The sequence below is a fragment of the Garra rufa genome, chromosome 3 (assembly GCF_049309525.1).
Source record: "Garra rufa chromosome 3, GarRuf1.0, whole genome shotgun sequence".
NCBI lineage: Eukaryota > Metazoa > Chordata > Actinopteri > Cypriniformes > Cyprinidae > Garra > Garra rufa.
The window spans coordinates 2,423,058-2,450,982 of NC_133363.1; the positions used below are offsets into that span (position 1 = coordinate 2,423,058).

The 27,925-nt window shown below is 32.4% G+C and overlaps 1 protein-coding gene across 1 annotated transcript in view; it reads right to left on the reverse strand.

The window, feature by feature from the left end:
• LOC141332528 (phospholipid-transporting ATPase ABCA1) overlaps positions 1-27,925 on the reverse strand; it is a 180,838-nt gene that overhangs the window by 90,704 nt on the left and 62,209 nt on the right. The window contains exons 11-15 of the mRNA XM_073837656.1: positions 25,686-25,883; positions 22,134-22,339; positions 19,970-20,146; positions 13,511-13,733; positions 369-590 (exon numbers count right to left, since the gene is read on the reverse strand). Of these exons, the coding sequence (XP_073693757.1) occupies positions 369-590; positions 13,511-13,733; positions 19,970-20,146; positions 22,134-22,339; positions 25,686-25,883 (1,026 nt within the window). The remainder of the gene's footprint in view (positions 1-368; positions 591-13,510; positions 13,734-19,969; positions 20,147-22,133; positions 22,340-25,685; positions 25,884-27,925) is intronic.

Below are 27,925 nucleotides of genomic sequence, written 5' to 3' on the forward strand. Positions count from 1 at the left end.
TAAAGCTGCGATTTTCTAGACCGATAAGATTAGGAACTACACTCCCATTCCGGCGTAATAGTCGAGGAAGTTTGCTGCCGTAATATGGCCGAAGCAGGCGGAGTAATATCATGCAGCACATGTGCAAATGCTAACCTAGCTGGGAACTAATTTCAGGCGCTGCGTGATATTACTCTGCCTGCTTCGGCCATGTTACGGCAACAAACTTCCTACTTTTTAAGAGTATATTGTACACTACAAGTGCACATTTAATACACTTAAGTGCACTTCTTTTCCAGAACTCCTGGATCTGCTTTCAGCACCTGGTGATTTGATATATCAGGACGTGAGTCCTCCAGGTTGCTGTAGAGGTGTGTTGAATGTCTCACCGTGGCGATCTTGGCGCCGAAACTCAGGACGTCCCTCCAGGCGTAGCAAAGCACATGAGGCAGGTAGAGCAGGAAGTAGATGAGGCCCCCACAGGCGGCTGCCAGATTCGCCCGAGAGAAAAACACACTGATGAAAAAGCACTGCATGACTGTAGCCACGCAGAAGACCAGGAGGAAGACAAAGATCACAGACGGGTCGCTGTATCGCAGAACCTTTCCATACTGAGAGACAAAAAAGGAGAGAAAATAATGGAGCCACGTTGCTATTGTCAAACAGTTGCGGAGACAAATGATGGATTTGTCTACGAAGAGTGAAGACATTTGGCCGTAACCGCGTGAAAAGCTTTTCACACCCTCTAATGAACCTTGCATTTGCGTTTCCATGGATGCATCAATAATACAACCTGATAATTACAAAGCACAACAACACATTGAAAAGACACTCGTCTGAGAGAAGAGGTTACATCTGTCAAGAGCAGTGAAAGAGGGAGAGAGCTGATTAAAAGACACATCTGTGATTGAATAAGCAGTGGACATCATGGCTCTGGTGGGCTGAACGGACTGAACTACATAAATCATGTGCGCTGTAATATAAGCTCATCTGTCACGTTCTTGAACCTGCCGATCCCACACAGAGTCATACTGCCCAACCAAAACTGTCCATTCACAAACACTGCACCATCAGATCCGACATCAGCTTTGACACTCCAGAGCAGTGGTTCACCATTAGCTGACATTGGCTAATTAATAACTAAAATCATTGCTATCATTAATGTCATGATAAAGTGCATCAGTAATGTAACTCAGAATTTTGTGTTGGTACTTTTGCTATGAAATGGAAAATCACATGGGCAAAGGGACGTTGAATGAGACTCCAAATGAGTGTTGGGATGATTTCTGGGATGCGCAAGAAAGTATTTGTAATAGTAGAAAAACAATTATTTTCTGAATTCGAACAACCTTTTGATAACTGCAACAAACTGACAGTGAACGCACATCTAAATGATCTTGTTTTATTTAAGTCAAATATGTGACCCTGGACCAAAAAAACAGTCTTAAGTAGCACAGATATATGTGTAGCAAATTAGCAATAGCCATATATACATTGTATTGGTCAAAATTATTTATTTTTCTTTTATGCCAAAAATCATAAGAATATTAAGTAAAGATCATGCAAATTTCCTACCGTAAATATATCAAAACTTAATTTTTGATTGATAATACGCATTGCTAAGAACTTCATTTGGACAACTTTAAAGCAGATTTTCTCAATATTTAGATTTTTGCACCCTCAGATTACAGAATTTCAAATAGTTGTATGTCGGCCAAATATTGTCATATCCTAACATCCTACTTCAATGGAAAACTTATTTATTCAGCTTTCAAAAAATTGACCCTTATGACTGGTTTTGTGATCCAGGGTCACATATACTGTTTACATCACTGAATCAACCTAAATGCATTAACTTATACCAACAAAACTATTTTTATGGCTAAAATAATGTAGGCTTTATAGCTTTTGTTTACATTCCTGGCAATCAAGACTGATGAAATTTCTGCAATCAATACATTACACTAAGGATGAGTAAGCAGCAATAATCAGTATGCTTTTGGTTACTACCCTTTATTGATTACGCCTCTGGTTGTTACTATATTTAGAGGCAGGCTCAATGAACAGCTGTCAAAGTAAGTTTCACTCTAAGTTTCAAGTGTTAAATATGAAAACATGATAAAAATTACTGTAATAAAGTCATAATTCAATTAAACATATTCAATTGTAGAATTCCAGAAGATTTTCTTTTCTTTTCTTTTTTTTTTAAGAGAGTACTTATTATGTATATAATGTACTTTATTAAGTGTGCAATGAATCAAATGTTTTTGGGCACTTAAATGCAATTTAATGAAAAAAGCATTATATTTACATTAAATGCAACTTTAGAGTATTTTGACCCACTTTAGTAGGACTTAAGTTCTGTATACGTAATTTCATAAATTACTTGCATTGTCTTTGAAATATGGTTAAAGTGTACTTAAATATTTGCAATTAAACATTTGTTATGATGAAACTGCAAATGAGTGCATTTAAAATATATTACATTTAATATTGTATAACACTACAGTTAAAATGATACTTAAGTACTTTACATGTGCTTAAGTATGTAAGTCAACACATTAAAATAAGTGTACTTTAAAGCACAACAAAAGATTTAAAATTTATTCTAAAGGGAAAAGTTTTAAGTTCATTTGACATTACAAAGGTCACTTTTTAAAAGCGTCCTTATGTGTCTCTCTTTAAGTCACTTAAGTGGTCTTTCATTTTATTAATGTAAGATTCAATGTAGGATTCTTTGAATAAGATTCAAAGTACACTACAAGTGCACATTTAATACACTTAAGTGCATTAATCTTAAGGCAGTTTTTTGACATTTCATGGTCATCGTGTTTGGTCTAGTTGTAACAGCATCCAGCTTACCAGCTTGAGAAACTAATATATCATAATTGTCTAATAAAAACCAGTTAAGACTGTCTTGAAATTTAAACCAAGTCTAGCCAAGTTTTCCGCTTTTCAGCAGGACAGGCTAAAAGGCTTATGAACCACTACTAGAGCAAAGCTGAGGAAGCTCTCTGATCCAGCATACTCCAGATCAGATCTTGGATCCATTGTACCGCAGTGTTTGTGAATGGCAGCAAATCAACATTAATCACCTTAAGAATGATAGTGAGGAGTGCGGCGCTGACGGCGAGGGGCAACGTGCTGCTGATGGTCCAGCTCAGCCAGTAGGTGGAGCTCTTCAAACCCATCATCCTCACAGTCTCCTTCAGACGCGCCTCCTTCTCCTGAACCACACCCTTGACTATCAACGCAACTGAGAAGATCCACGCTAAAGTCATATATAGAGGCAGGGAGCGCGTCAGAGATCGTAGAAACCTACACATGCAGACAAACAAGCATGAAAACTTACTGGTACACTTCATTCAAATAATTATTTCACACACACACACACACACACACACACACACACACACAAACACACACACACACACACACACACACACACACACACACACACACACACAAACCATACAACCAAGCAGAGTTCTTCCCATCTTTTCTATAAAGCTTTGAACATGGACACCACAGAAAATGTGCTATCTGTCACTAAGGCCTGAGGTGGTAAGAGCAGCCTCCAGATCTGTCCTCATTTGACTGGCTATAATACAGTAAATCACTAGGTACTCCTGTCCATTGGGCATCACAGGAACTTCACCCCGCTGGCTTGAGATCTACGTCACTGGTAGATGCTTCAGGACATCTTGGAGGATAAGAGAGTCTCTGTCACATCAACCAACCGCTGGGGTACCACAGGGTTCGGTGCTTGGCCCGCTTCTCTTCTCAATATACACAACATCGCTAGAGACAATCATTCTGGCACATGGATTTTTTTTTACCACTGCTACTTCTTGTTTCAACCTGACAGCCCCACAGCCCCACAGCAGGTGCACAGATCTTGACTTGCCTAGTAGACATGTCAACACTATCAAACCTACACTCATATTTATAAGTTTATGCTCCCTCCAGAAGTCTGCTGTCAGTGAGTGAGTGGCGCCTCATGGAACAAACACAAAGAGGCATACGATCACTTTCCTGGAGAATCTTCAACATCAAACAATAACTCTTCCATGATCACTTGACTTGCAAGTATGCAGTCTCAAAACAGTGTCGCTTGACTGACTCACTGCAAAATGGCAGATTTTAGTGCATATTTAAAGGGTTGGTCCAGACAAAAGTAAAAATTAACTCATACACCAGGCATCCTAGGTGTTTCTAACTTCCTTCTTTCAGAGGAATCCAATCGGAGTTATAATAAAAATTATCTGGGCACTTCCAAGCTCTATTATGACAATGGGTGGGTGTTTCTTGTTAACAATCCAATAAAGTGCATCCATCCATAATAAAAAGTGCCTTACAGCTCCAGGAGTGAATAAAGGTCTCCTTTAGCGAGTTGATGTGTTTTTGTAAGAATAATATCCATATTTAAAACATTATGGGCTGGTTTCACAGACAGGCTGAGATTAAGCCAGGATTAAGCCATAGTTCAATAAGGACATTAACGTAATTTGTATAAACATGCCTTACAAAAGACATTACTGGTGTGCATCTTGAGATGAAACAAGGGCCCTGACCTATTTCAAGATCAATCAGTGCAAGTTTCAGATGAAACAGCTCAGACTTTAGATTTTAGTCTGGGACTAGGTTTAAGACTTGTCTGCGAAACTGGGGGAATAATCACTTTAATCTATCTTGTGCTAATAGTCATACATGAAAGCCATTCCTGGCAGATGACGTAGGATGTCAGCTTTGCGTATGTGGCGCTCAGAAGTGACGGACACGTACACACAGTGGAGAGAGGTAAACAAAACAACAGCCGATAATCCGAATATTAATACAAAGCGAGGATTTGTAAAGAAACATGTCAGATGATTTCAACATAAGCCAAGAAGAGACTTCCTTTGCTAAAGTCAGGAAATTTGTTTCCTTTGCAAATATTGTTTTCACAAACTCACAGGCGCATGCGCAAAGGCGACATCCTACGTCATTCACTGGGGTGGCTTCCGTATACAACAGTTAGTGCAAGCTAGATTAAAGTGATTATTGCATTTTAACTATGGATAATTTTCTTACAAAAACACATCAGTTTGCCAAAGGAGACCTTTATTCACCCCCCGGAAGCATGTAAGGCACTTTTTATTATGGATGGATGCACTTTATTGGACTTGTTTTGGACTGTTGACAAGAAACACCCACCCATCGCCATAATAGAGCTTTGAAGTGCCAGGGTAGTTTTCAATATAACTCCGACTGGATTCAACTGAAAGAAGGAAGTCATATACACCTAGGATGCCTTGAGGGTGAATAAACAATGGGCTAATTTAAATTTTTGGGTGAACTAACCCTTTAAGTTAGCGATAAAATCCTAGGTATCTAAGTGTCACCGTGCTGTTAAATCCATGCCTTGTCCTTAAAATTTTTAAATAAGGGACAAAACACATCTACATAAGCTCATCTACTGTGGCTTTTAACCAACAGAACAGTGTAAAAATGGTCAGTTCATCTAAAAAGGGGCTGCACACAGTAATGCATTCAGCCAAACGCCCAGTAATGCAATTAACAAAGTCCCCCATCAATTTACACCATGCAGCTAAATTTTAAATTCGGCACTAATCTGATTGTTCCCTGCACATTCTATCCATTTTCACCATGGAAACGAAGAGACGATGAAAGAGTTTCGGAAAGTAACAGGCTGAGAAAGCTGAATAATCACACCGCTGATTATAAGGACCCCTATAATGGGTCTGTAACAGGCCAGCTGTCATTCTCCTCTTCCTGAGCATAGAGAAGCACAGAATGTACCTGTTTCACAAGAACAATAAACACACTACTGCAGGGCAAAGCTGCTCTCATCATTGGTTTGTGTCTAAAACATTAGCATCTTCTCCGTATTGTGTTTTCCATTATATAATATACAGAAAAATGAATTTGCACTTGGTCAAAACTGATTGGGTCATATTTATTCCTAGCACAGTTGCACAGATGGTTTCCAAGAACAGTGAAATTCAACCCAATGCAAATTCAATATATTGAAGCTGGTATTAAAATGACTAAAATACTGTGTATTCCCATTAGAATGAAACCAAGACATCCGGTCTGTTATTTCCCAGTAAACATGTACACAGTATACATTTACTCCAATATCCCAGTAACAGAGCGGCCGAGTTCAACAAGGTAATGTGCAATATATAGTAATGTGTGCAATGTGCAGTACTATATTATTAGGTTGGCTTGAGAAAGTGACAGATTGATAACATATCTTAGCACAGTGCAAGCAACAATGGTCTACAATATTTTAGCAATGCGTTAAAACATGCCAATCCATGTCAATAATGGGCTGCATGTGCTAGAAACATGCAATTCATTTTATTAGCATGTTATAACCAGTGTTGTGCAAGTTACTTCCAAAATGTAATACATTATATATTACTAGTTACTGTCTTTTAAAAGTAATTAGTTACATTGTAAATTGTAATGTGTTACACTACTTTTAAGTTACTTTTGAGTTACTTTCATCAAAATATCCACATATTATAAAATGCCAAAATATAAGTTTATAGCTGCTCATTATACATTAAGTTTAGGACAGCTAGCATAAAATTATAAAAACATATTTAGGTAGGACTACCGGTATGTCTATTAATGTTACGTTGCAGTTTAGGTTAAACATGGATAAACACAAACCACATTAATACATTCATAAATAACACCGGTATATAAAGCGAATTGTTATAATGTGCAATCATTAAACAAAATAAATAGTCTATAGGCTATTTTAAATGGTTTTCAGAACAAAACAAGAATGAAGAATATAAGGTGCTGAACAAGCCAAAACGAATTAGGGTAAAAGCGAAACTAAAAGCAAACGCATTGTTCTGGCGCAGTCTACCTCTCTCATTCGGCATCAATCCAATTAAATGTGTCCATTTTCGTGATGTATTTGAATGCGAAACTATTATGTAAACCAGGATTTGTACTTAACGCGCTTATAAAACATCCTCCTCACATGAGTTATGTGTTTGGCCCGAGCTCAGGCTGAATGGCACGGATTATACTACGCAGTACGCACTATTTAATTTTACCAGTGTTTCTATATTTGATTGAGTGTGTTTTATTCTTATAATTAACAGACTGCAACTTTTGCAATGCTGTGTGTGCGTGAGGCGCCGGCGCAATCGAATAGCGGAATAACTCCGTCATTTTTGGTCATACAGATCATTTAAAACTGCAGTGTGTTTACTTTATTTCTGTCATCTCGGTTCCTTTCCGTGAACTTTCGTAGAGCGCCGCTCCACACAAAAATGAACCAAACTCAGCAGCATGTCACTCAGTCTTTTCGTTTTGAAAATCTGTTAATTGGGCTGTTTATGTCAGATATATTTCGCGTATTCACTCATTTTATACACAGACCATGATTTAATAAAAACAGATTTTGTCATTTTTAGCTTAATTTTTGTTGCTTGTCTGCGGTCATCCGTCATGTTTTCTCTTCTCGACTCTGCAGCTCTCTTCATTAGTTTAGTATTAGTGGCACCAGTCCAAAAATGAATCCGTCTCACAAATGAATCCGTCTCTGCAGTCATCACAACCATCGATTTCCAGCAACAGGAAGACAAAATATTTTACTTGTAGACTTTTTTAATTCACAAATTAATTTGAGTAATTTTGAGTTAAAATATGTTGATATGATATGTTTCTAGTATTTAGTATGTTGTTAGTATGCTTTTAACATGTTGCACTTGTTTGCTAGCATGCTTTAACACTATGATAGCATATTTTAGCATGTTTAGTCCTTTGCTGGTGTGAATTAACATCTTGCTAGCATGTTTTAGCATTCTTTAGATGTTCTAGCATGTTGTTGGCATGTTTCTAGCATGTTTACAACATTGTTAACATTTTTGCCATGTTGTCAGCATGTTAATAGCGTGTTTTAACATGTTTTAATATGTTGCATGGCATAATATGCTGTTAACTATGTTTCTAGTATTTAATATAACATATTGGGCTAGCATGCTTTAACACTATGATAGCATGTTTTTAGCATGTTTGACCCATTGCTGGCACAAATTAACATCTTACTAGCACGTTTTAGCATGCTTAACATGTTGTTTGTATGTTCTAGCATGTTACTGCCATGCTTCTAGCATGTTTCCAACATTGTTAACATTTTTACCATGTTGTCAGAATTTTACTAGCATGTTTTTAACATGTTTTAACATGACTAGCATGTTCCATGAATGAATATGAATGTTTGTAGTATTTAGTATGTTGTTAGTATGTTTATAACATGTTAGGCTTGTTTGCTAGCATGCTTTAACACGATGATAGCACGTTTTTAGCATGTTTGGCCCATTGCTGGTGTGAATTACAAATCTTACTAACATGTTTTAGCATGTTTACAACATTAACATTTGTACCATGTTGTCAGCATTTTAATAGCATGTTTTAACATGTTTTAACCTGACTAGCATGTTTTAGCATGTTGCACGAATGAATATGAATCTTTCTAGTTTTTAATATGTTGTTAGCATGTTTATAACATGTTAAGCTTGTTTGCTAGCATGCTTTAACACTATGATAGCATATTTTAGCATGTTTAGTCCTTTGCTGGTGTGAATTAACATCTTGCTAGCATGTTTTAGCATTCTTTAGATGTTCTAGCATGTTGTTGGCATGTTTCTAGCATGTTTACAACATTGTTAACATTTTTGCCATGTTGTCAGCATGTTAATAGCGTGTTTTAACATGTTTTAATATGTTGCATGGCATAATATGCTGTTAACTATGTTTCTAGTATTTAATATAACATATTGGGCTAGCATGCTTTAACACTATGATAGCATGTTTTTAGCATGTTTGACCCATTGCTGGCACAAATTAACATCTTACTAGCACGTTTTAGCATGCTTAACATGTTGTTTGTATGTTCTAGCATGTTACTGCCATGCTTCTAGCATGTTTCCAACATTGTTAACATTTTTACCATGTTGTCAGAATTTTACTAGCATGTTTTTAACATGTTTTAACATGACTAGCATGTTCCATGAATGAATATGAATGTTTGTAGTATTTAGTATGTTGTTAGTATGTTTATAACATGTTAGGCTTGTTTGCTAGCATGCTTTAACACTATGATAGCATGTTTGACCCATTGCTGGCACAAATTAACATCTTACTAGCACGTTTTAGCATGCTTAACATGTTGTTTGTATGTTCTAGCATGTTACTGCCATGCTTCTAGCATGTTTCCAACATTGTTAACATTTTTACCATGTTGTCAGAATTTTACTAGCATGTTTTTAACATGTTTTAACATGACTAGCATGTTCCATGAATGAATATGAATGTTTGTAATATTTAGTATGTTGTTAGTATGTTTATAACATGTTAGGCTTGTTTGCTAGCATGCTTTAACACGATGATAGCACGTTTTTAGCATGTTTGGCCCATTGCTGGTGTGAATTACAAATCTTACTAACATGTTTTAGCATGTTTACAACATTAACATTTGTACCATGTTGTCAGCATTTTAATAGCATGTTTTAACATGTTTTAACCTGACTAGCATGTTTTAGCATGTTGCACGAATGAATATGAATCTTTCTAGTTTTTAATATGTTGTTAGCATGTTTATAACATGTTAAGCTTGTTTGCTAGCATGCTTTAACACTATGATAGCATATTTTAGCATGTTTAGTCCTTTGCTGGTGTGAATTAACATCTTGCTAGCATGTTTTAGCATTCTTTAGATGTTCTAGCATGTTGTTGGCATGTTTCTAGCATGTTTACAACATTGTTAACATTTTTGCCATGTTGTCAGCATGTTAATAGCGTGTTTTAACATGTTTTAATATGTTGCATGGCATAATATGCTGTTAACTATGTTTCTAGTATTTAATATAACATATTGGGCTAGCATGCTTTAACACTATGATAGCATGTTTTTAGCATGTTTGACCCATTGCTGGCACAAATTAACATCTTACTAGCACGTTTTAGCATGCTTAACATGTTGTTTGTATGTTCTAGCATGTTACTGCCATGCTTCTAGCATGTTTCCAACATTGTTAACATTTTTACCATGTTGTCAGAATTTTACTAGCATGTTTTTAACATGTTTTAACATGACTAGCATGTTCCATGAATGAATATGAATGTTTGTAGTATTTAGTATGTTGTTAGTATCTTTATAACATGTTAGGCTTGTTTGCTAGCATGCTTTAACACGATGATAGCACGTTTTTAGCATGTTTGGCCCATTGCTGGTGTGAATTACAAATCTTACTAACATAAGACGTCATAAGATGTTTTAGCATGTTTACAACATTAACATTTGTACCATGTTGTCAGCATTTTAATAGAATGTTTTAACATGTTTTAACCTGACTAGCATGTTTTAGCATGTTGCACGAATGAATATGAATCTTTCTAGTTTTTAATATGTTGTTAGCATGTTTATAACATGTTTAAGCTGGTGATGTTGCTGGTCAAGGACCAGCATAAACCAGCAAAGGACCAGCATAAACCAGCAAATGGCCAGCATGAACCAGCAAAGGACCAGCATAAACCAGCTAAAACCAGCATCCCAGCACCAAAACCTACCTAACCAGCATATGCTGTTTTTTTCAGCAGGGTGTTTGGCCCATTGCTGGCTTGAATTAACATCTTACTAGCATGTTTTAGCATGCTTAACGGGTTCTAACATGTTAAACTACAACTGCTTCAAACTGCTTCAAACTTTCAGACTAAGCTTTCTCAAGCCAAGCTAAAACGTCTCTTATTTTTAAGTATATGAATTATAACATGACGGTGAACAGTTTTCTGATGTTAAGAGCAGGTGAAAGAGATGAAATATTAGTGAGATGACAGAAGTGTCTCTGACAGAAAGGGAAAGCTCATTCTGGAGGAGTTGAGGTCTGTAAGGGGAAGTGAGCTGACAAGAGATGATTTTCCCGGCTGTAGTTCTCACTTTGAGCATGAACACGGAGAGCCGGAGCGAACAGACAGAGAGAATGAAATAAACGAAGTGACACTGGGAACGACATGACTGAGCAGTTTAGTTAAGAAAGACACCCAAAACGCCTGTGGCAGTCTGAAGCTGGAACTTCCTCGCAGCAAGAGTGCTGTCAGATGTGTGATGCAGCTTTAAAACAAGTTCAAACATTCACACAATATTTAATTCATATGAATATTTCAAAAGAAACAGACTCCAGATCTTGGCCACTGTTGCAACTCATTGGAAATAAGTTGAGGCTGCGACAGCCGACGTGAAAGCACTGGAAGTGTGAAACAGGCTAATCCTCAACGCCAGAGAACAAACGCTTTATCTCCACGCAGATGAACACAAAACCCTCTGGAAAGTGCTAAAAAGCTCTTTAAAGGACGGCGGAGAGAGGCAGCGAGCGATACGGAGGAGGTCGGCTCTGAATCATCAACAATTTGATACTGTGCATAACAAATTAGCATAATAACCCAATTTAGTGGAATCAAAGTTCAACCCGTTTCTGCTTGATTTGCCTCAAATCATTTCCCTGTAATTATTTCCACTGTGATCACGAGCATCAAAACCACAAAGCACTTTGACTTTATGGATGTGCGACCTCTCAACACGAGCACCTTCTTTCCCTCTCTGCTAAATGGATTATTGTGCCTTTTAACTTACACTTGAGCTCTTCCAACTATTTTCTTAATGACTTTAATTGCATTGTAGCTTGGATTTTGGCATTTCTCATGGTTTGTATTCATAAGCATTTCATTAACACAGCATTTGCATTTCAGTTCAGACCGAATTGGTCTGTCAAACTACAATTGTATGTTCTCAAAATGCTTTGTGATCATGTTGCATGAATTTTGTTTTGACAGCCTTAATTGTGATTTGTTTGATTAGTTTAATTTTGTTCTTCAGGGATGCATACTCAAACTCTTTTTTTTTTTTTACCCCAATAGTTTTAGAAAATCTGAATTGAAACCCATAAAATATGACTACCCTAGAAAAAAATAAATAAATGTATTTGAAATACATTTAGTTCATGCTAAGTATACTACAAATACAAATACCTTTACATAATATGTACTTAAATACTAGTACTTTTAGTATATAAACTGGTACTGTATACCTAAAGTCTGCTAAATTTTTGCTATTGTCTGCTATTTTTCAAGTATCATACAATCCCCATCAACAGTGACATTAAAACACATTTTAGGCTTAATATTGTAATAATATCATATATATATATATATATATATATATATATATATATATATATATATATATATATATATATATATATATATAAAAATGTTTAATAAAAAGATGTATATCAGTAAGTCAAAAAGCAGTTTGACAGTAAATATTTTAATAGATTTGAACTATATTTAGCATGAAATAAATTTATTTTAATTATATTACTCCTTTTACTATGGTATACTGAATAATAATAATAATAATAATAATAATAATAATAATATGATATATTACAATATAGTACTAATAATAATTAATATTATTAGTACTAAAGTAATAAACTTGATTTTTTTTATTCAATTATAAAAATTAAAGAAATTAATAAATAAATATTATGGTAATTATACTGTACTCTAAAATCTAAACGGTATTTGGTAAAATTATCAATATACTACTACTACTACTACTACTAATAATAATAATTAATAAATAAATTATTTAAAAAAATAATTAAATAAATAAACGACTATACTACTAATAATTCTGCACTATAAAATAAAAACATTTAATAATAATTATAATAATTATTTTATTTAATATTTAGATTTATAATATATAATATTTACAATACTAACATCTATTTGTCTAAAGAAAATTTGTTTTAGTTTAAAATAGGTTTTAGATAATTAATTTTTCTAGTAAAATGTTTGCTTCTAGCTAAGTTTTTAATTTTAGTTTATTTAGTTTTAGTTATTTTAGCCTTTCAACGTTTAGTATTTCAACAATCCAAACTAAACGAGTATAGCTGTATCTTTACAGTAGTAGCAGGAATAAAATTATTTTGTTGCTGAATTTTATTTTAAGTAAATGTTAGGCTAATGATTTTTATGGTTTTATTTTATTTTATTTTAAATATTGTTGTACTTCAAACAAAACAAAATAAGAAATGACTAAAAATTCTGCATTATAAAATAAAATAATGTAATAATAATTATAATAATACTTTTATATTTACATTTGTAATATATAATATTTACAATACTAACATCTATTTTCTTTTCTTTTTCTTTTTTCTTTTTTTTTTTGCAAAAAACTCCAGGAAAACCCTGAAGATTCGAAAATGTGACTCCCATTGTTGATTTGGAGCATCATTTACTGTGAACTGAGTTAGCCTGAAAAGCTAAAAACATGAGCCGTCTGCATGTAAATGAACACAGTGCTGTGCTCCAAACTTCATTTGAAATGCAAATTTGCACCGAAATATGACAAGTTTGTATCCTTGCTTTGTTGTTTGATTATTCGGTTTCCATTTCTGTTGATTTTCGGCGGAGTTTCGGCGCCACTAACCTTCACCAAGATCGAGATCAAAGCGCAGGGAATGGACATCAGGACTATGTTCTCTATAAACCAGCAGAACCATATGGAAGTGTTTTTAACCCCAACAACCCGCAGAACCTCCTTCAGACGGAGCTCCTTCTCCAGAACCAGGTTTTTGATGATCAGGCTGGCCGAGCTGATGAACGCCAGCACCAGGAACATGGGCAGCATGGTGCCAATGGCCGAAGTGAAGCTGCAGGATTGACCAGAGCTGATCTCAGAACAGTGTCGCCATTCGCACAATAATAATAAAAAAAAAAAAACATCTGGGATTGAATCGAGTAACTCTATACATTACAGAATTTACATGTGTGGGTGAACCAGTGTTATTTGTGACCCTGGACCTTAAATCTTAAATTGCATGGGTATATTTGTAGCAATAGGCAAAAATACATTGTATGGGTCAAAATGATCGATTTTTGTTTTATGCCAAAAATCTATAGAATATTAAGTTAAGATCTGGTTCCATAAAGACATTTTGTAAATGTCCTGCTATAAATATTTCAAAAATGTAAAGATCATTTTCTCAATAATTTGATTTATTTTTTTGCACCCACAGATTCCAGATTTTCAGTTTTTAGAAATAGTTGTATCTCTGCCAAATAGTGTCCCATGCTAACAAACCATATATCATTAGGAAGCTTAATGAATATACATTAAAAAACTGACCCTTACGACTGGTTTTATGGCCCAGAGTCATATTTTAGTATCACTGACATACTTTTATTTTTTTGTATTTATTTTTTGTATTTATTTATTGTTGTTTTTGTTTTTTTTTTGTTTTTTTTGAGTTTTTGCTATTGAGTTTTTATATTGAGATTTTATTAATATTTTAAATTGATTTTTTATTTTTATTTTGTATATTTAATTTTAAAGCTTGTTTTTTAAAGTTAATGTTTTATAGTCACATTTAACAGATAAAAGATGGTAAATTGTTAAGGTGATAGTTACATTTTGTGATGATATAAATTTTATTTTTATATTTAAAATCAATTAATTACAAGTGATGAAAATTGTTTTCATTTTTATTTATTTTAGTATTTTAACTTTCAGTACTTTTTGTATTTTAGTATTTTAGTTTTTCCAATTGAAAATAAGGTGAAATGTGGCCTTGGCAACTAGCAGCTGAAATAAAATTTGTTTAAGTTTAAAATGTATTTTTCCTGTAAAATGTTTACTTCTAGCTAAGTTTTTATTTCTATTTTTTCTTTTTTTTTTTTTTTTTAGCCTTTCAACCTTTAGTATTTCAATACTCCAAACTACTGTAAACGAAAATAGTTGTATCTGTAAAGTAGCAGCTGCTGGAATAAAATTATTTTATAGCTGAATTTTATTTTAGGTAAATGTTCATGTAAAGTAATGATTTTTTATGGTTTTATTTTATTTTGTTTTAGATATTGTAGTACTTCAAACAAAACAAAATAAGAAATATAGCAAAAAATAAAAAAATAAAAATAAAAATAATAATAATAATAATAATATATATCGCAAAATTTAGTTAAATATTTTATTTTAGTTTTAGTTAAATGTTTTATTTAAAGTATTTGTTATGTGGTTTTAGTGTTAGTTTATTTATTTTAATCTTTTTTTGGTACTTTAAAATTCCAAACTAACAAAAATAATAAATGTATCAATTTTTTTTATATTTAATTTTACAGTTACATTTATTTAAAATAATTTTTTTTAATGTTTTTATTTTATTAATTTATTTTTTTAAGATTTTATTTTAAGTAATGACAATGTTTTAATGATTTTAGTTTTAACTATAATAGCCCAGGGCCGAGATAATGTGATCAGTACTATAATAATGATCTCTGTGCATCTGATATTGTTGTGAATGAATGCCGCTGTGCCGGATGATCTTTCCGCCACACACACAGCTCAGCGTCAGTACGATTCATCATCCGATGGCGCTTTGATAATACAGTAAGCCAGTATTAAAGTACTCTCATAAGGCCAGGAAAATGTCATGTCAATATCGGAGCAGAAGGTTCCGGAAACAAAGTGCTGTCTGCGCTCAATTAGCTAGCAGCTCAAATATATCATGTGCTCTCAAAATATGACAAGCTATAGATTTCTCATATCAGTTTTGCTTACCTTTCATAAATACAGTCAGGGAGAGACGCCACAATACAATTAGAGCTGACACCAGAAACAGCCGGGGGACGATGATAACAAACTCTTTAAAACGCATTAATTTGCCATCATCTCTCACTCAGAGCTCACACACAGCTGCCAGTCCTGATCTAAACCACTAAATATGCTTGCATTAATACACTTTGGTTGATTATTGTGGCCAATTTGAGGTGAGAAAACACTAAGAACAAATTGTGCCTGCTGATAACGTTGTTTAAACATTGCCTTTGAGTTGTTTTAGCGTTTGCAAATAGTTTAAGTGCACAATTCCTCATCTAGTTCTGAGACTAAGTTTTTAATTTAATACAAATAATGGAGGACCAATTGTTGAATGCCATTTTCTGTATCAAACTCATCAAGCAGGACCCGTTTTTCCAATGGTTTATGTGTCAGCCGACCAACTGCCATTGAAATGAATGGCAATGCCGAAGGATCGCTTTCTCTAGATACTATTAATCCTTGAGCCACATTGATTCACTTTTAACAAAGAGCACTCTGCTTTCTGTTCTGCTTTTCTTATATATCATTTAGAAATAATGGAACATGTAATATGGATTTGTGGCAGTAGATAAGCTGTTTTTATCCAGAATCGTCTGGAAGACTTACTGAGACATTTGCAACATGAAACTCTGCTGCCCCTTGCATTTAAAATTCAGATTTAGGCTTTTTTGTGTGGTAAAAAAAATGACTCAACACAGACACACACACACACACTCTCAAAAGCAAATTAGCATTCTCTCCATTCTCTGTCCCTCTAATGCATGAATAGAACTGCAGTTTGGGGAGTTTTCAAGTGGAACTAAATGACGCAGGTCTGACCGATTCTGCTAGGAGGCTGAAGACGCTTCAGAGGTTTATCTCACACACACACACACACACACACACACACACACACACACACACACACACACACACACACAATATTTTACAGGTATGAACAATCAGAAGTGATACAAAATAATGGATATTCACTACCATTCAAATATTTGGGGTTGGTAAGATTTTTCAATGTTTTTCAGTGTTTTGTTTTTAGACTTTTCTGCTCACCAAGGCTAGATGTACTTGATCAAAAATAACAGTAAAAATGCTAAAATTCCCAAATATTATTAAAATTAAAAATAGCTTTTTTCTATGTGAATATACATTAAAATGCAATTTATTTCTGTGATCAAAGATTAATTTTCAGCATCATTACTCCAGTCTTCTACGAAGTCCCCAAAAGGGACATAGTGATGGAAAAAAACGGGGTGAGTGAAAAAGATTTGGGGTGGGAGGAAAAAATGTTGTAATTTTTTTTGTGTGTTTTCTCATAAAACGTCTCAGGTTACGTATGTAACTCTGGTTCCCTGATAAGGGAACGAGACCCTGCGTCCTTTAGGGGTCGTGGAGATGACGTTCCCCATAGTGACCCCCAGAGGACGCAGTTCGATGTTCCCTCAAAAGAGAACGTATCAAGTTACGTACGTAACCCTGGTTCCCTGATAAGGGAACGAGACCCTGCGTCCTCTAGGGGTCGTGGAGATGACGTTCCCCATAGTGCCCCCCAAAGGACGCAGTTTGATGTTCCCTCAAAAGAGAACGTATCAAGTTACGTACGTAACCCTGGTTCCCTGATAAGGGAACGAGACACTACGTCCTCTAGGGGCCGCTATGGAGACTCCAGTTTGATGTTCCATCAAAAGGGAACTTTTGAGTTCTCTCAAGAAACCTTGTGTTCCCTCATAAACCTTTACGTTCTCTCGCGAAACCAGCTGAGTTTGGACAAACACTTCCTGTTTACTTTACAGCTTGCAGTGGTTCATACAGCTCTGTACGTTCATATAACATAGATAGTTTTATTTTGAACTTGGATTCAAGTATAAAGAAATGCAGTCAGTGTTTAGGCTTGTTCAAGGCACAGTTTTGGGACACTCTTAAATGCTTAATGTGAAACACTAGAGGACCAAATTCAGTAAACACCTTATTAATTAAGCATACAGACAAGCATAATAGCCAAGAATATTAACGTAACCCACTAAATTGCATGTTAAGCGTATCTCTCCCATAGAAAACCGTGCTCAACGTGGCTTAAATATAAATATATAATATATTATATATTATTAAATATAAATATATAATATATAAAATATATATATATGGGGACTTTGCACATTCTGTCTATATTCTGTTCTTTTTTTTTTCTTGCTTTCTTGTACTTAATATATTTTATTATATTATATTAACGTCTTAGTCTATTACTTTTTAGCTTATATTAAGCATTATCTATAACGGTTTTCTATGGGGAGAAAAAGCTATAAATAAAGAAATGTGTTAATATTAAAAGTGTAATTAGTATTTAATAGTATTTATTAATACAGAATTGGGCCATCTCACTAGCTGTTTTAGTACAGTAAGCCACACTGAGCGTTTTAAAATGTCCCAAAATGGTGCCTCGAACTACACTGTAAAAAAATAAATCTGTAAAAATTGGTTGCCAAAATTTTACCAAAGAAATTGCATAGCAACGTTTTAGGTTTGAAGATTTAATTTAAATTTATATTTAAATACTGTGATTTCATTAACTGATATAATGTTAATGTACCAATCTATTGAAGTACTGAAATCTGTTTTGTACCTTTGTAATACACTGATAACCACCAAAATCACATGATGAACCAAAGCCCATCACAAGCAGCTTTTAAATATTAACATATATAGAAGGTGCACAGTGTCATACACTAAACACCACTATGGCAACACACATGAAATTAAAATAATGCAATAAACATTCATTTAACAACATTAGGTGTAACATACAACCCTAATGTACAAAACTGATAAGAAAAAAAAAAAACTAAGAAAAAACATTATTTAAAATAAATAAATTTACAGTAAATTTACAGTTATTCACTGTAAATGTTATGTTCTTTTTCACTTCTGAAAACGGTATACTACCATAAAATGACATGCAATGTCCAAAACAGTTTTTCATTGTATATAATAGGGGAACTTACCATTAACCGTTTAACAGGTTTTTACTGTAGCATTTTTACAGTCTTTTACCGTTAAATTCACAGTTATTTTTTTACAGTAGTCTGACGCTATTTCTTTATACATGAGTCAAGTTTAAAATAAAAGTCTATGAACCGCTCTATTGTAAACCACTAACTTACAAGCTGTAAAGTAAACAAGAAGTGTTTGTCCAAACTCAACTGGTTTTGCGAGAAAACGCAAATATCTTTGAGAGAACGCAAAGCTTTTCAAACGAACACAAACGTTTTGTGAGAGAATGCAAAAAAAAATAAAAAATGAAAAAAGGTTTAATATTTTTGAAAAATATAATATTAAAATATTCCATCCCCTTAGTCTTCATTGTCACATGATCATTTAAAAATTCTAACATGCTGCTCAAGAAACATTTCTGATTATTATCAGTGTTGAAAACAGTTGTGCTGCCCAATATTTTTGTGCAAACTGTGATATAATTTATTTTCAGGATGCACAGATGCATCGTACATGCCTTTACTGTCACTTTTGATCAATTGAATGCCTCCTTGCTGAATAGAAATAGTGTATTTTAAAATAATATTTTGAATGGTAGTGTATATTATAATTGTATATATCATTACAATTATGAGAACTCCTCTTCTTTTTTTTCCTTTACTGTATTTAATCTTTAACACTTCTATAATTTTCTTAAAGCAAGGGTCTTTAACGGCACCTCTGTAGTTATTATATCTCCGTGAACTAATTATAAATATTGAACTAGCTCTAGATCTTAAAGCACGCAGCACGGTGCGCTCGCATCCATCACAAAACGTTCATCGCAGTAGCAAAAACACTGGTCTGATAAAAATATCACCTGGCTGGAGTTTGGGCCTGACGTCTCAGTTTCACAGAAAAAAGCCTCTCATTCAAATCTATAAAAACAGGCCGCTTGCACTCGAATCAATAAACACATTAAAACACAAGGCAGCGCATCTGACGTCCGCATCGGCCCCGATAAACAAACGCACGAGAACCCCCGCAGACGCGCTGATGGATTTCTCAGGCCGGCGGAGAGCGAGAGAACCAATCAAAGCTAATATTAATTTGACATTTACTTTAGGCATGAATCACAGCCACAGCGAGCCGTTGATTATGCTGTAAGATGGAGTGGAAAACATCCCCGTCCTCTGCATGCTTCGCCATCCCACTCTCCACATCAAACCATCATTTCCATATGAAAACAGAGCATGGGTGTTTATACAAAGGCGTGTGTTTGACAGACACGGACAGGAATAGCGGGAGAGCGCTGCGGTCGGAGGCTCTTACGCGTCGTCCATGTAACAGGGGTACGGCATCTGCTGAGCGTAGACTCCGAGCGGCTGACTGACTCCGGTCTGGACTTTAATGATGCCTCGGTCCACCATGTCCTGCAGGTACACGAAGCCTCCTCTCACGTAGTGCAGGTCATTTAATGGGTTTGCACGGGCCGATGGGTACCAGGACCTGAAACACACGTCAACAACAAACCACGTCAACCACTGCAGATTTCTACTGCAACTGCACTGGAATTGAACAATTACTTGTGTTTTTATCATTTTCAGTTTGCATTTTTATTTCAGTTCTTTTGTTGTGCTTTAGCTATTTTTCATTCATTTCATTATTTCGTTTTATTTTGTTGTTTCTCTTTAGCTTTAATTCATTTTTATTTCAGCTTTAGTAAATGTATTAGTTATCAGTAAACATATTTACTGTATTACTGTAGTTGCCAAGGCAATTTTATTTTATTTTATTGTTTACTTTGTTGTTTTTGTGCATTTATTGAATGAGCACTGTGCTTTTGTTTAAATCATTTTAAATGTTTTTAAATTCTTTGTTTTTATTGTTGTGACTATTATTATTTTTTATGATTATTTTAACTCCTCTTATGTACAGAACTTGTTTTTAATAGTTCTGCTTAGCTTTAATTCATTTTTTATTTCAGGTTTAGTAAATGTATTAGTTATCAGTTAACATATTTACTGTATTACTGTAGTTGCCAAGGCAATTTTATTTTATTTTATTTTATTCTATATCATTTTAAATCATTTTAAATGTTCTTAAATTCTTTGTTTTATTGTTGTGACTATTGTTATTTTTTATGATTATTTCAACTCCTCGTATGTACAGCACTTTGAATTACCATTGTGTAAGAAATGTGCTATAATAAACTTGCCTTGCCTTTAATAGTTTTAATTTACAATAACACTTTTATTTAACATTTGTTTTATTATTGTTGTTGTTGTTAATATTTCTATTCAGCTTGAATTCATTTTAGTTTTAGTTTTATTCATTGTAGTATTTTTATTGTATTTTCAATTTTTTGATAACAATAAAATTTAAAACAAGTTTTAGTAATTTTATGTTTATTTCTACTTTTTTCAATTTTATTATTGTTATTATTTTTATTTTTCAAGTTAAGTAATTTTATTCATTTAACTATATTCAACTTCCAGCATATTTACAATAACACAAGTTTAAGTAATTTTGGTATGTGCATTTGACATTATTATTATTATTATTATTATTATTATTATTATTATTATTATTATTATTATTATTATTATTATTATTATTATTATTAATATTATTGTTTGTTTTATTTCAATTGTTTTAATAGTTTTAATTTACAAAAACACTTTTATTTAACAATAATCATTACTATTTTCTTTCCAATCTTATTATTATTATTATTATTATTTTTTCCAGGTTTAGTAATTTTATAACCTCAACGGTAATACTGTAGTTGCCAAGGCAAATATATATATATTTATTTATTTATTTTTCAATACATTTAAATAGTTTTAATTTACAATAACACAAGTTTAACATTATTAAATATTATATTATTATTTTCATTACATTGACATTATTATTTATATTTAGCTTTAATTCATTCTTATTTTAGTAATTTTAACACTTCAAATTATTTTAAACATATTCTATTTCAATTAACAAACAGTTCCAACAATTAAATGTTTTGTTTTAAAATATTTTTTAATAGTATTAATTTACAATAACATTTAAAACAAGTTTTAATAATTTTTGTATGTGCATTTGTCAGTTTTATTACCATTATTGTTTTTAATATTTCTATTCTCTTCAGCAAACAAAAAAAGAAAACGAAAGGCTATATAACCTATATAAGACTTACAAACAAACAAACAAAATAAATAAATGCAACATTTCAAATTTATCTTCATAAGATTATAGTGGAAAATGAATGTATTATTATTAAATTAATCATTATTTACTTATTACAAATTTCTTTGAATGTGTCAACTCATTATTGTGAATGATTCATCCATGCATTTGTTTTATTTATTTATTTAGTTCTCATATTTTTCAAATTACATTAAAGCTTCTTTTCATTTTTTTCTTTTCTTTTTTGCATACAAGGCGTCTTGACTGTGATGTGTTTATGTGTTTGTGATCTTGTGTGTTCGGTTCTGACCTCTCTTTGGTCTTGTCCGTCCTTTCGGTGTCCTCGATGTCCATGCGGATCTTGTATCTGATGTGCGCAGGGGTCTGCGGGTCACCGGGGTTGAGATCCGTGAAGACCAGACCGGCCCAGAAGCGATCCTGATTCAGGAGATTCAAAGCCTGCTCAACCAGCAGAGCCTCGCTGCTGACGCCTTCAAACTTATCCAGATCGAAACACTGAAACGCACACAAACACACACAGCTTCAGCTCCTCTGAGCGTCTGAATCTGACAGTGAAGAACGAGGTTCATGTGGCCAACGCTGAACACAAGCAGCAGAACAGAGAACCACCAGAGAAACACAGTAAACCAAAGAGAGGAGGAATGGAGGAAACATCAGCATCCGCTCACACTCAACCAGAAACAACCACAACACATAAACAACAAACCAACAACATCCACCGCAAATATGGCACGCTTAATGTTATAAGAGCCAAACATCTTGTTAAAAAAAAAAAAAAACACAACAGGCCCAAGCTCTTCACAACAGGCCTTCACTGGAGGAAAACAACAAAAAAAAAGAACTCAAAAGGTAAAACTGATGGGTGAAACATTACAATAAAGTTCAACTTGTTAATATTAGTTAATGCATTAGGTATTATGAACTAACACTGAAGCAGAGGCATTTTAGTAAGCTAAAATTAAAACTAAAGGTTAAAAAAATGTATTAATAAAAAAAAATGAAATAAAATAAAATGTAGTTTTTAAATAACTATATATATTAAAAAAATAATTTAAAAAAAATTAAAATAGTTGTTACTTCAAATAAAATAATAAAATAAAATCTGAAAGCTTTAAAATAGCTATCTATCTATCTATCTATCTATCTATCTATCTATCTATCTATCTATCTATCTATCTATCTATCTATCTATCTATCTATCTATCTATCTATCTATCTATCTATCTATCTATCACTACAAATAGACATTTAAACAATTAATTAATTAAACAAATAATACATTTGTTACCTGAAATATAATAAAAGCTAAAAGCTTATACAAAAATACAGTACAAAATTATTAAAACTAACTGAAAATAAAACATGCAAAAATGTATTATTAAAGAAATAAGAAATAATTTAAAATAAAACATTTTGTTACTTAAAATATAATATAAAAGCTTTAAAATAACTTTATATTTATGAAAACTACAAAAAAAAAAACCTGATAAAAAAATGACAAAAATACAATACAAAATTACAACTGATAATAAAACATGAAAAAAAAAATATTAAAGAAATAATTAAAAATACAAATTTTTGTTACTTAAAAAAAGAATTCTAAAAATTTATAAATTAAAAAGAGAAAAATTATGTTACTGGAAATAAAATAAAATAAAAGTCTTTAAAATAGCAATATATATATATATATATATATATATATATATATATATATACACACACACACACACACACACACACACCAATTCATAATATTGTTAACAAATTTTACTATTGATGATAAGTTGAATCTAAATCCTCTTTAGTATAGTACCTCTTTAGTCATTTATGGGACGCTTTTACTGACACAGAATGTGTCTGTGAATGTCTTAATGAGGATTCAGCTGCGCATTGAGAAACGCTCAGGATCTGCTGGCTTTTGATTCTCTGATTGGTTTTGATCACAAAATGATAGATCATGCAGATTAATGAGTGTGATCACTGGCTGCACTTTCAGCATTACGACGCTCGCAACAATGCAGTTTGACAGTCCGCTCCATGCTTTGGGGAAGGCTGACGTGAATCATGTGAAAGTGCGTTCATTACGCTCTCAGAGGTTCAGCGCCTTCATCTGAGGCTCAAACCTCTAACCTCTTGGTTGCCAGCCCAGACTGTTCACCCCAAGGCTATGCTGTCCCAAACACGCTTGAATTCAGAAGAAAGGGAAATAAAAGAGGGACAACTACAGTGAAAGAGATCAGACGAGAGAGAAAAACAGCACTTCTGCGGGAAAACTGAAATAAATGTTGTGAGAACATCAAAGGAGAGATGAGAACAGATGGATGAAGAAACCAGACAGAACTGAAGAACTGGACGCTTTTCAGATCATGAGGTGGATTTTGAAATCAATTTGGCAACATGTTTCAGAGGATACTAAACTGGAATTTGAACCGGAAGAGGAATAAATGGAATGGAATTCTGAGAAAAATAATGTATAATCATTACAACCATATAGTTAACTAAATATTTTAAATTGTATTGTATTGAATTTTTTTTATTTTTTATTTTTTTTATTTTAGCAAAATCTTCAAGTGGAAAATTACAAATCAATGTGTCAGTGTTGTAAGTATTAACTATAACTAAAGCTATATACATTAATTAATTAATTAATTAATTAATTAATTAATTAATTAAAACATATTTTTGTCTTTGAAATTAAGTTTAAATAAATATTAAACTAAAAACTTGACAAAAATACCACAGTTAGTAAAACTAAAACTGGATCAATAAATTAGTGAAACATATTCAAATTATTATTGAAATTAAGTACGTTTAAAAAAGGCTGAAGTACTAAAATTACTAAATTATCTTAAAAAGGTAATGGAATTCTGGAAAGACCTATATAACTTTTAACTTTGAAATTAGGCTGAAATATTATGTATAATATTAAATAATAAAAAAAAAGTTTGAACTTAAGTTTGAAAACTTAAAGGAAAAATTTGTATAACTGAAATTAATTAAGTTAAAATGAAAATACCAAAATTACTAAAATTAAAACCGAAATATCAATAAATTAAACTGAAATTAAAAAAGTTTAAAATAAGCTGAAGTACTAAAATAGATTATATATATAATAATAAAAATATATATACACAGCATATATATATATATATATATATATATATATATATTATAAAATATATACATAATTATTATTATAGGAATTCTGGGAAGACCTATAACATTCAAACTTTATTTAAATAAAATTATAAAATTACAATTAAAATGTAAATATTTAATTTAATTTAAATATTAAATATTTAATTTAATTTAATTTAATTTAATTTAATTTAATTTAATTTAATTTAATTTAATTTAATTTAATTTAATTTAATTTAATTTAATTTAATTTACAAGTTGCCTTGAACTTAATAAATGCCTAGTGGAAAATTACACTTTTGTCAATTTCTTATCATTTCAATTCATTCTACATATTTTAATTTAGAGGCAAATAAAAAAAAATAATAATAATAAAATAAAAAAAAATGTAAAAAAATTTAAAAAAACTTTAAATTCTCAATCAATAAATTGTACCTGAATCATTAAATGAACATCAAAATATTAAAATAAAATTAAATATGTTTAAAATAAGCAGAAAAGCTAAAATTATTAATACAGTATTAAAAAAAATAATAATAATTTGAAAATTTGAATTAATTGTTCTTCCATATATTCCAATTCACAATAAAAATTGTGCATCCTGTTTGCTTCCTCAGTTCAAATTCAACAGAAATTGAGAAACTGAACAGAAATGCATTGTGAAGAGCTCAGCAGGAAGCTGCAGTGAACGCTGAAGACGCACCGAGAGGATCTGAGTGAGCTGCTGCGCTGCGTCGCTGGTGGCGTTGAAGACGTTCCTCCAGTCGAAAGCTGGCATTCCCGCCGGACGCTCAGACTCGGGTCCGTTAAACAAGAAGTTGCTGATGAACACTGAGGACAGACCGGATTCCTCCAGCTGCTGGTCCAGAACTGCTGCGAGCACAGGGTTCTTCAGAAGAGCCTGAAAACACAAACACATTCACAGGGTCACACAACAGAAATATGCTGTAAAACTAATGACTAGCGTTGTCACAAAAACATTTCAAAGTTCAAATTTTAAATTTTAAATTTCAAAGTTCAAATTTTAAATTTTAAATTTCAAATTTCAAATTTCAAATTTCAAATTTTCGAATTTTCAAATTTTCAAATTTAAAAAAAATTAAGAGCAGAGAGTTTTTCAATTGTTTTAGTTACTGTTGTTGGTAATAATATTAATCGCATAAATTCACATGAACTGTGTTTAATATGTTAATATTAAAGTATATGCTAATGTTTGTTTAAATAAATAAATTATAGGGCTGGGCAATGATTAATTGCGATTAATCGCAATCAAAATAAAAGTTTTTGTGTACATAATATTTGTGTGTACTGTATATATTTATTATGTATATAAATAAATAAATACACATTTATATAAATATGTGCATGTAAATATTTTCTAAATATATACTATGTGTGTGTGTGTGTGTGTGTGTGTGTGTGTGTGTGTGTGTGTGTGTGTGTGTCTTTGTATATACATATTAATTATACACAGTGCACATACATATATTATGTACACAAAAACATTATTTTGGATGCGATTAATCGTGATTAATCATTGCCCAGCGGCAAGTAAGTAGGTAAAATTATTAAAAATCACATTTGGTCATTGAAATAAAACTGAAATAAGTTATCTAAATATTAGATTAAAAAAAAAAAACTATAACAAATGTAAAATTATTTTTTTACTTAGTTGCAAAGGCAACATTTAGCATTTTCGTTTAACCCAAAATACTAAAAGATAGTACTAAATATAAATAAATACATAAATAAATAAGAATGATATAAAATTAAAACGAAATTAAAACTATAAAAATGTTTTTGCTTATTGAAATAAAGCTGAAATAAAAACTACTATAAATATTAGACCCAAACGTTTTAAACAAATACGAACAATTAGAAAACTTGATGAAATGAAATATTTGTGACTCTGGGCCACAAAACCAGTCATAATGGTCAATTATTGTTATTTTTTATTTTATTATTATTGTTATTATTTTTAGATGTTTACATTATCAATAAATAAGCATTTCATCTATATATGGTTTGTTATGACAGGACAATATTTGGCTGAGATACAACTATTTAAATATAAATATATATAAATATCTAAAAAAAAAATTGAGAAAATCACCTTCTTAGCACTGCATATTACTAATCAAACATTAAGTTTTGATATATTTACAAAAACAATGCACCAAGACCAATCATTTTTAACAACAAGTGCATTCTTGCATTCAACCACATTGCCATACATGCACTGAGAAGAAAATACGCAACCAAGTCTTCCACAAAATCTGCCTGTCAGTCAGACCTCTAAACAGATGCACTACTCAGTGCTACCAATACTACAAAAACACTCACACTTGTTGCATTTTTAATATATATAAATATATATATATATATATATATATATATATATATATATATATATATATATATATATATATATATATGTATATATATATCCCAGTGCCAACCATATCCTGCAGACTCATATCGTATTCCCATCAGAAGCAGGCAATTACTGTTTGTACATCCTCTCTCACTTTCCATCTCTCACATCAAGCTAGGTGGCACTGTTGCTCTTCAATGCCATCTGGAAACGAGCTCAGCGCCGCAAAAGCCTCTTTGTCTCTCTGTGTTTCTCACATACAGACACACTAACACGTTTGTGTCATAAATTGCTGTTCCACCCCTCTCCTTTATCATTCCCTGTCCTAACCTGCAAGGATAAAAGCATGTCACTCTACACAGGGGTTCACAACACATACACACACAAACAAAAACACATACAAACAGCATGCATTCAATGCATAAACATACAAATACTAACACAGAGAGATAAACATGAATATAACACCCACCCACACACCAACAAACACACCACATACATATTAAAACATGCTAACATGAACATAAATGCACACATAAATCCAAATGTTCCATGCACACACATAAATG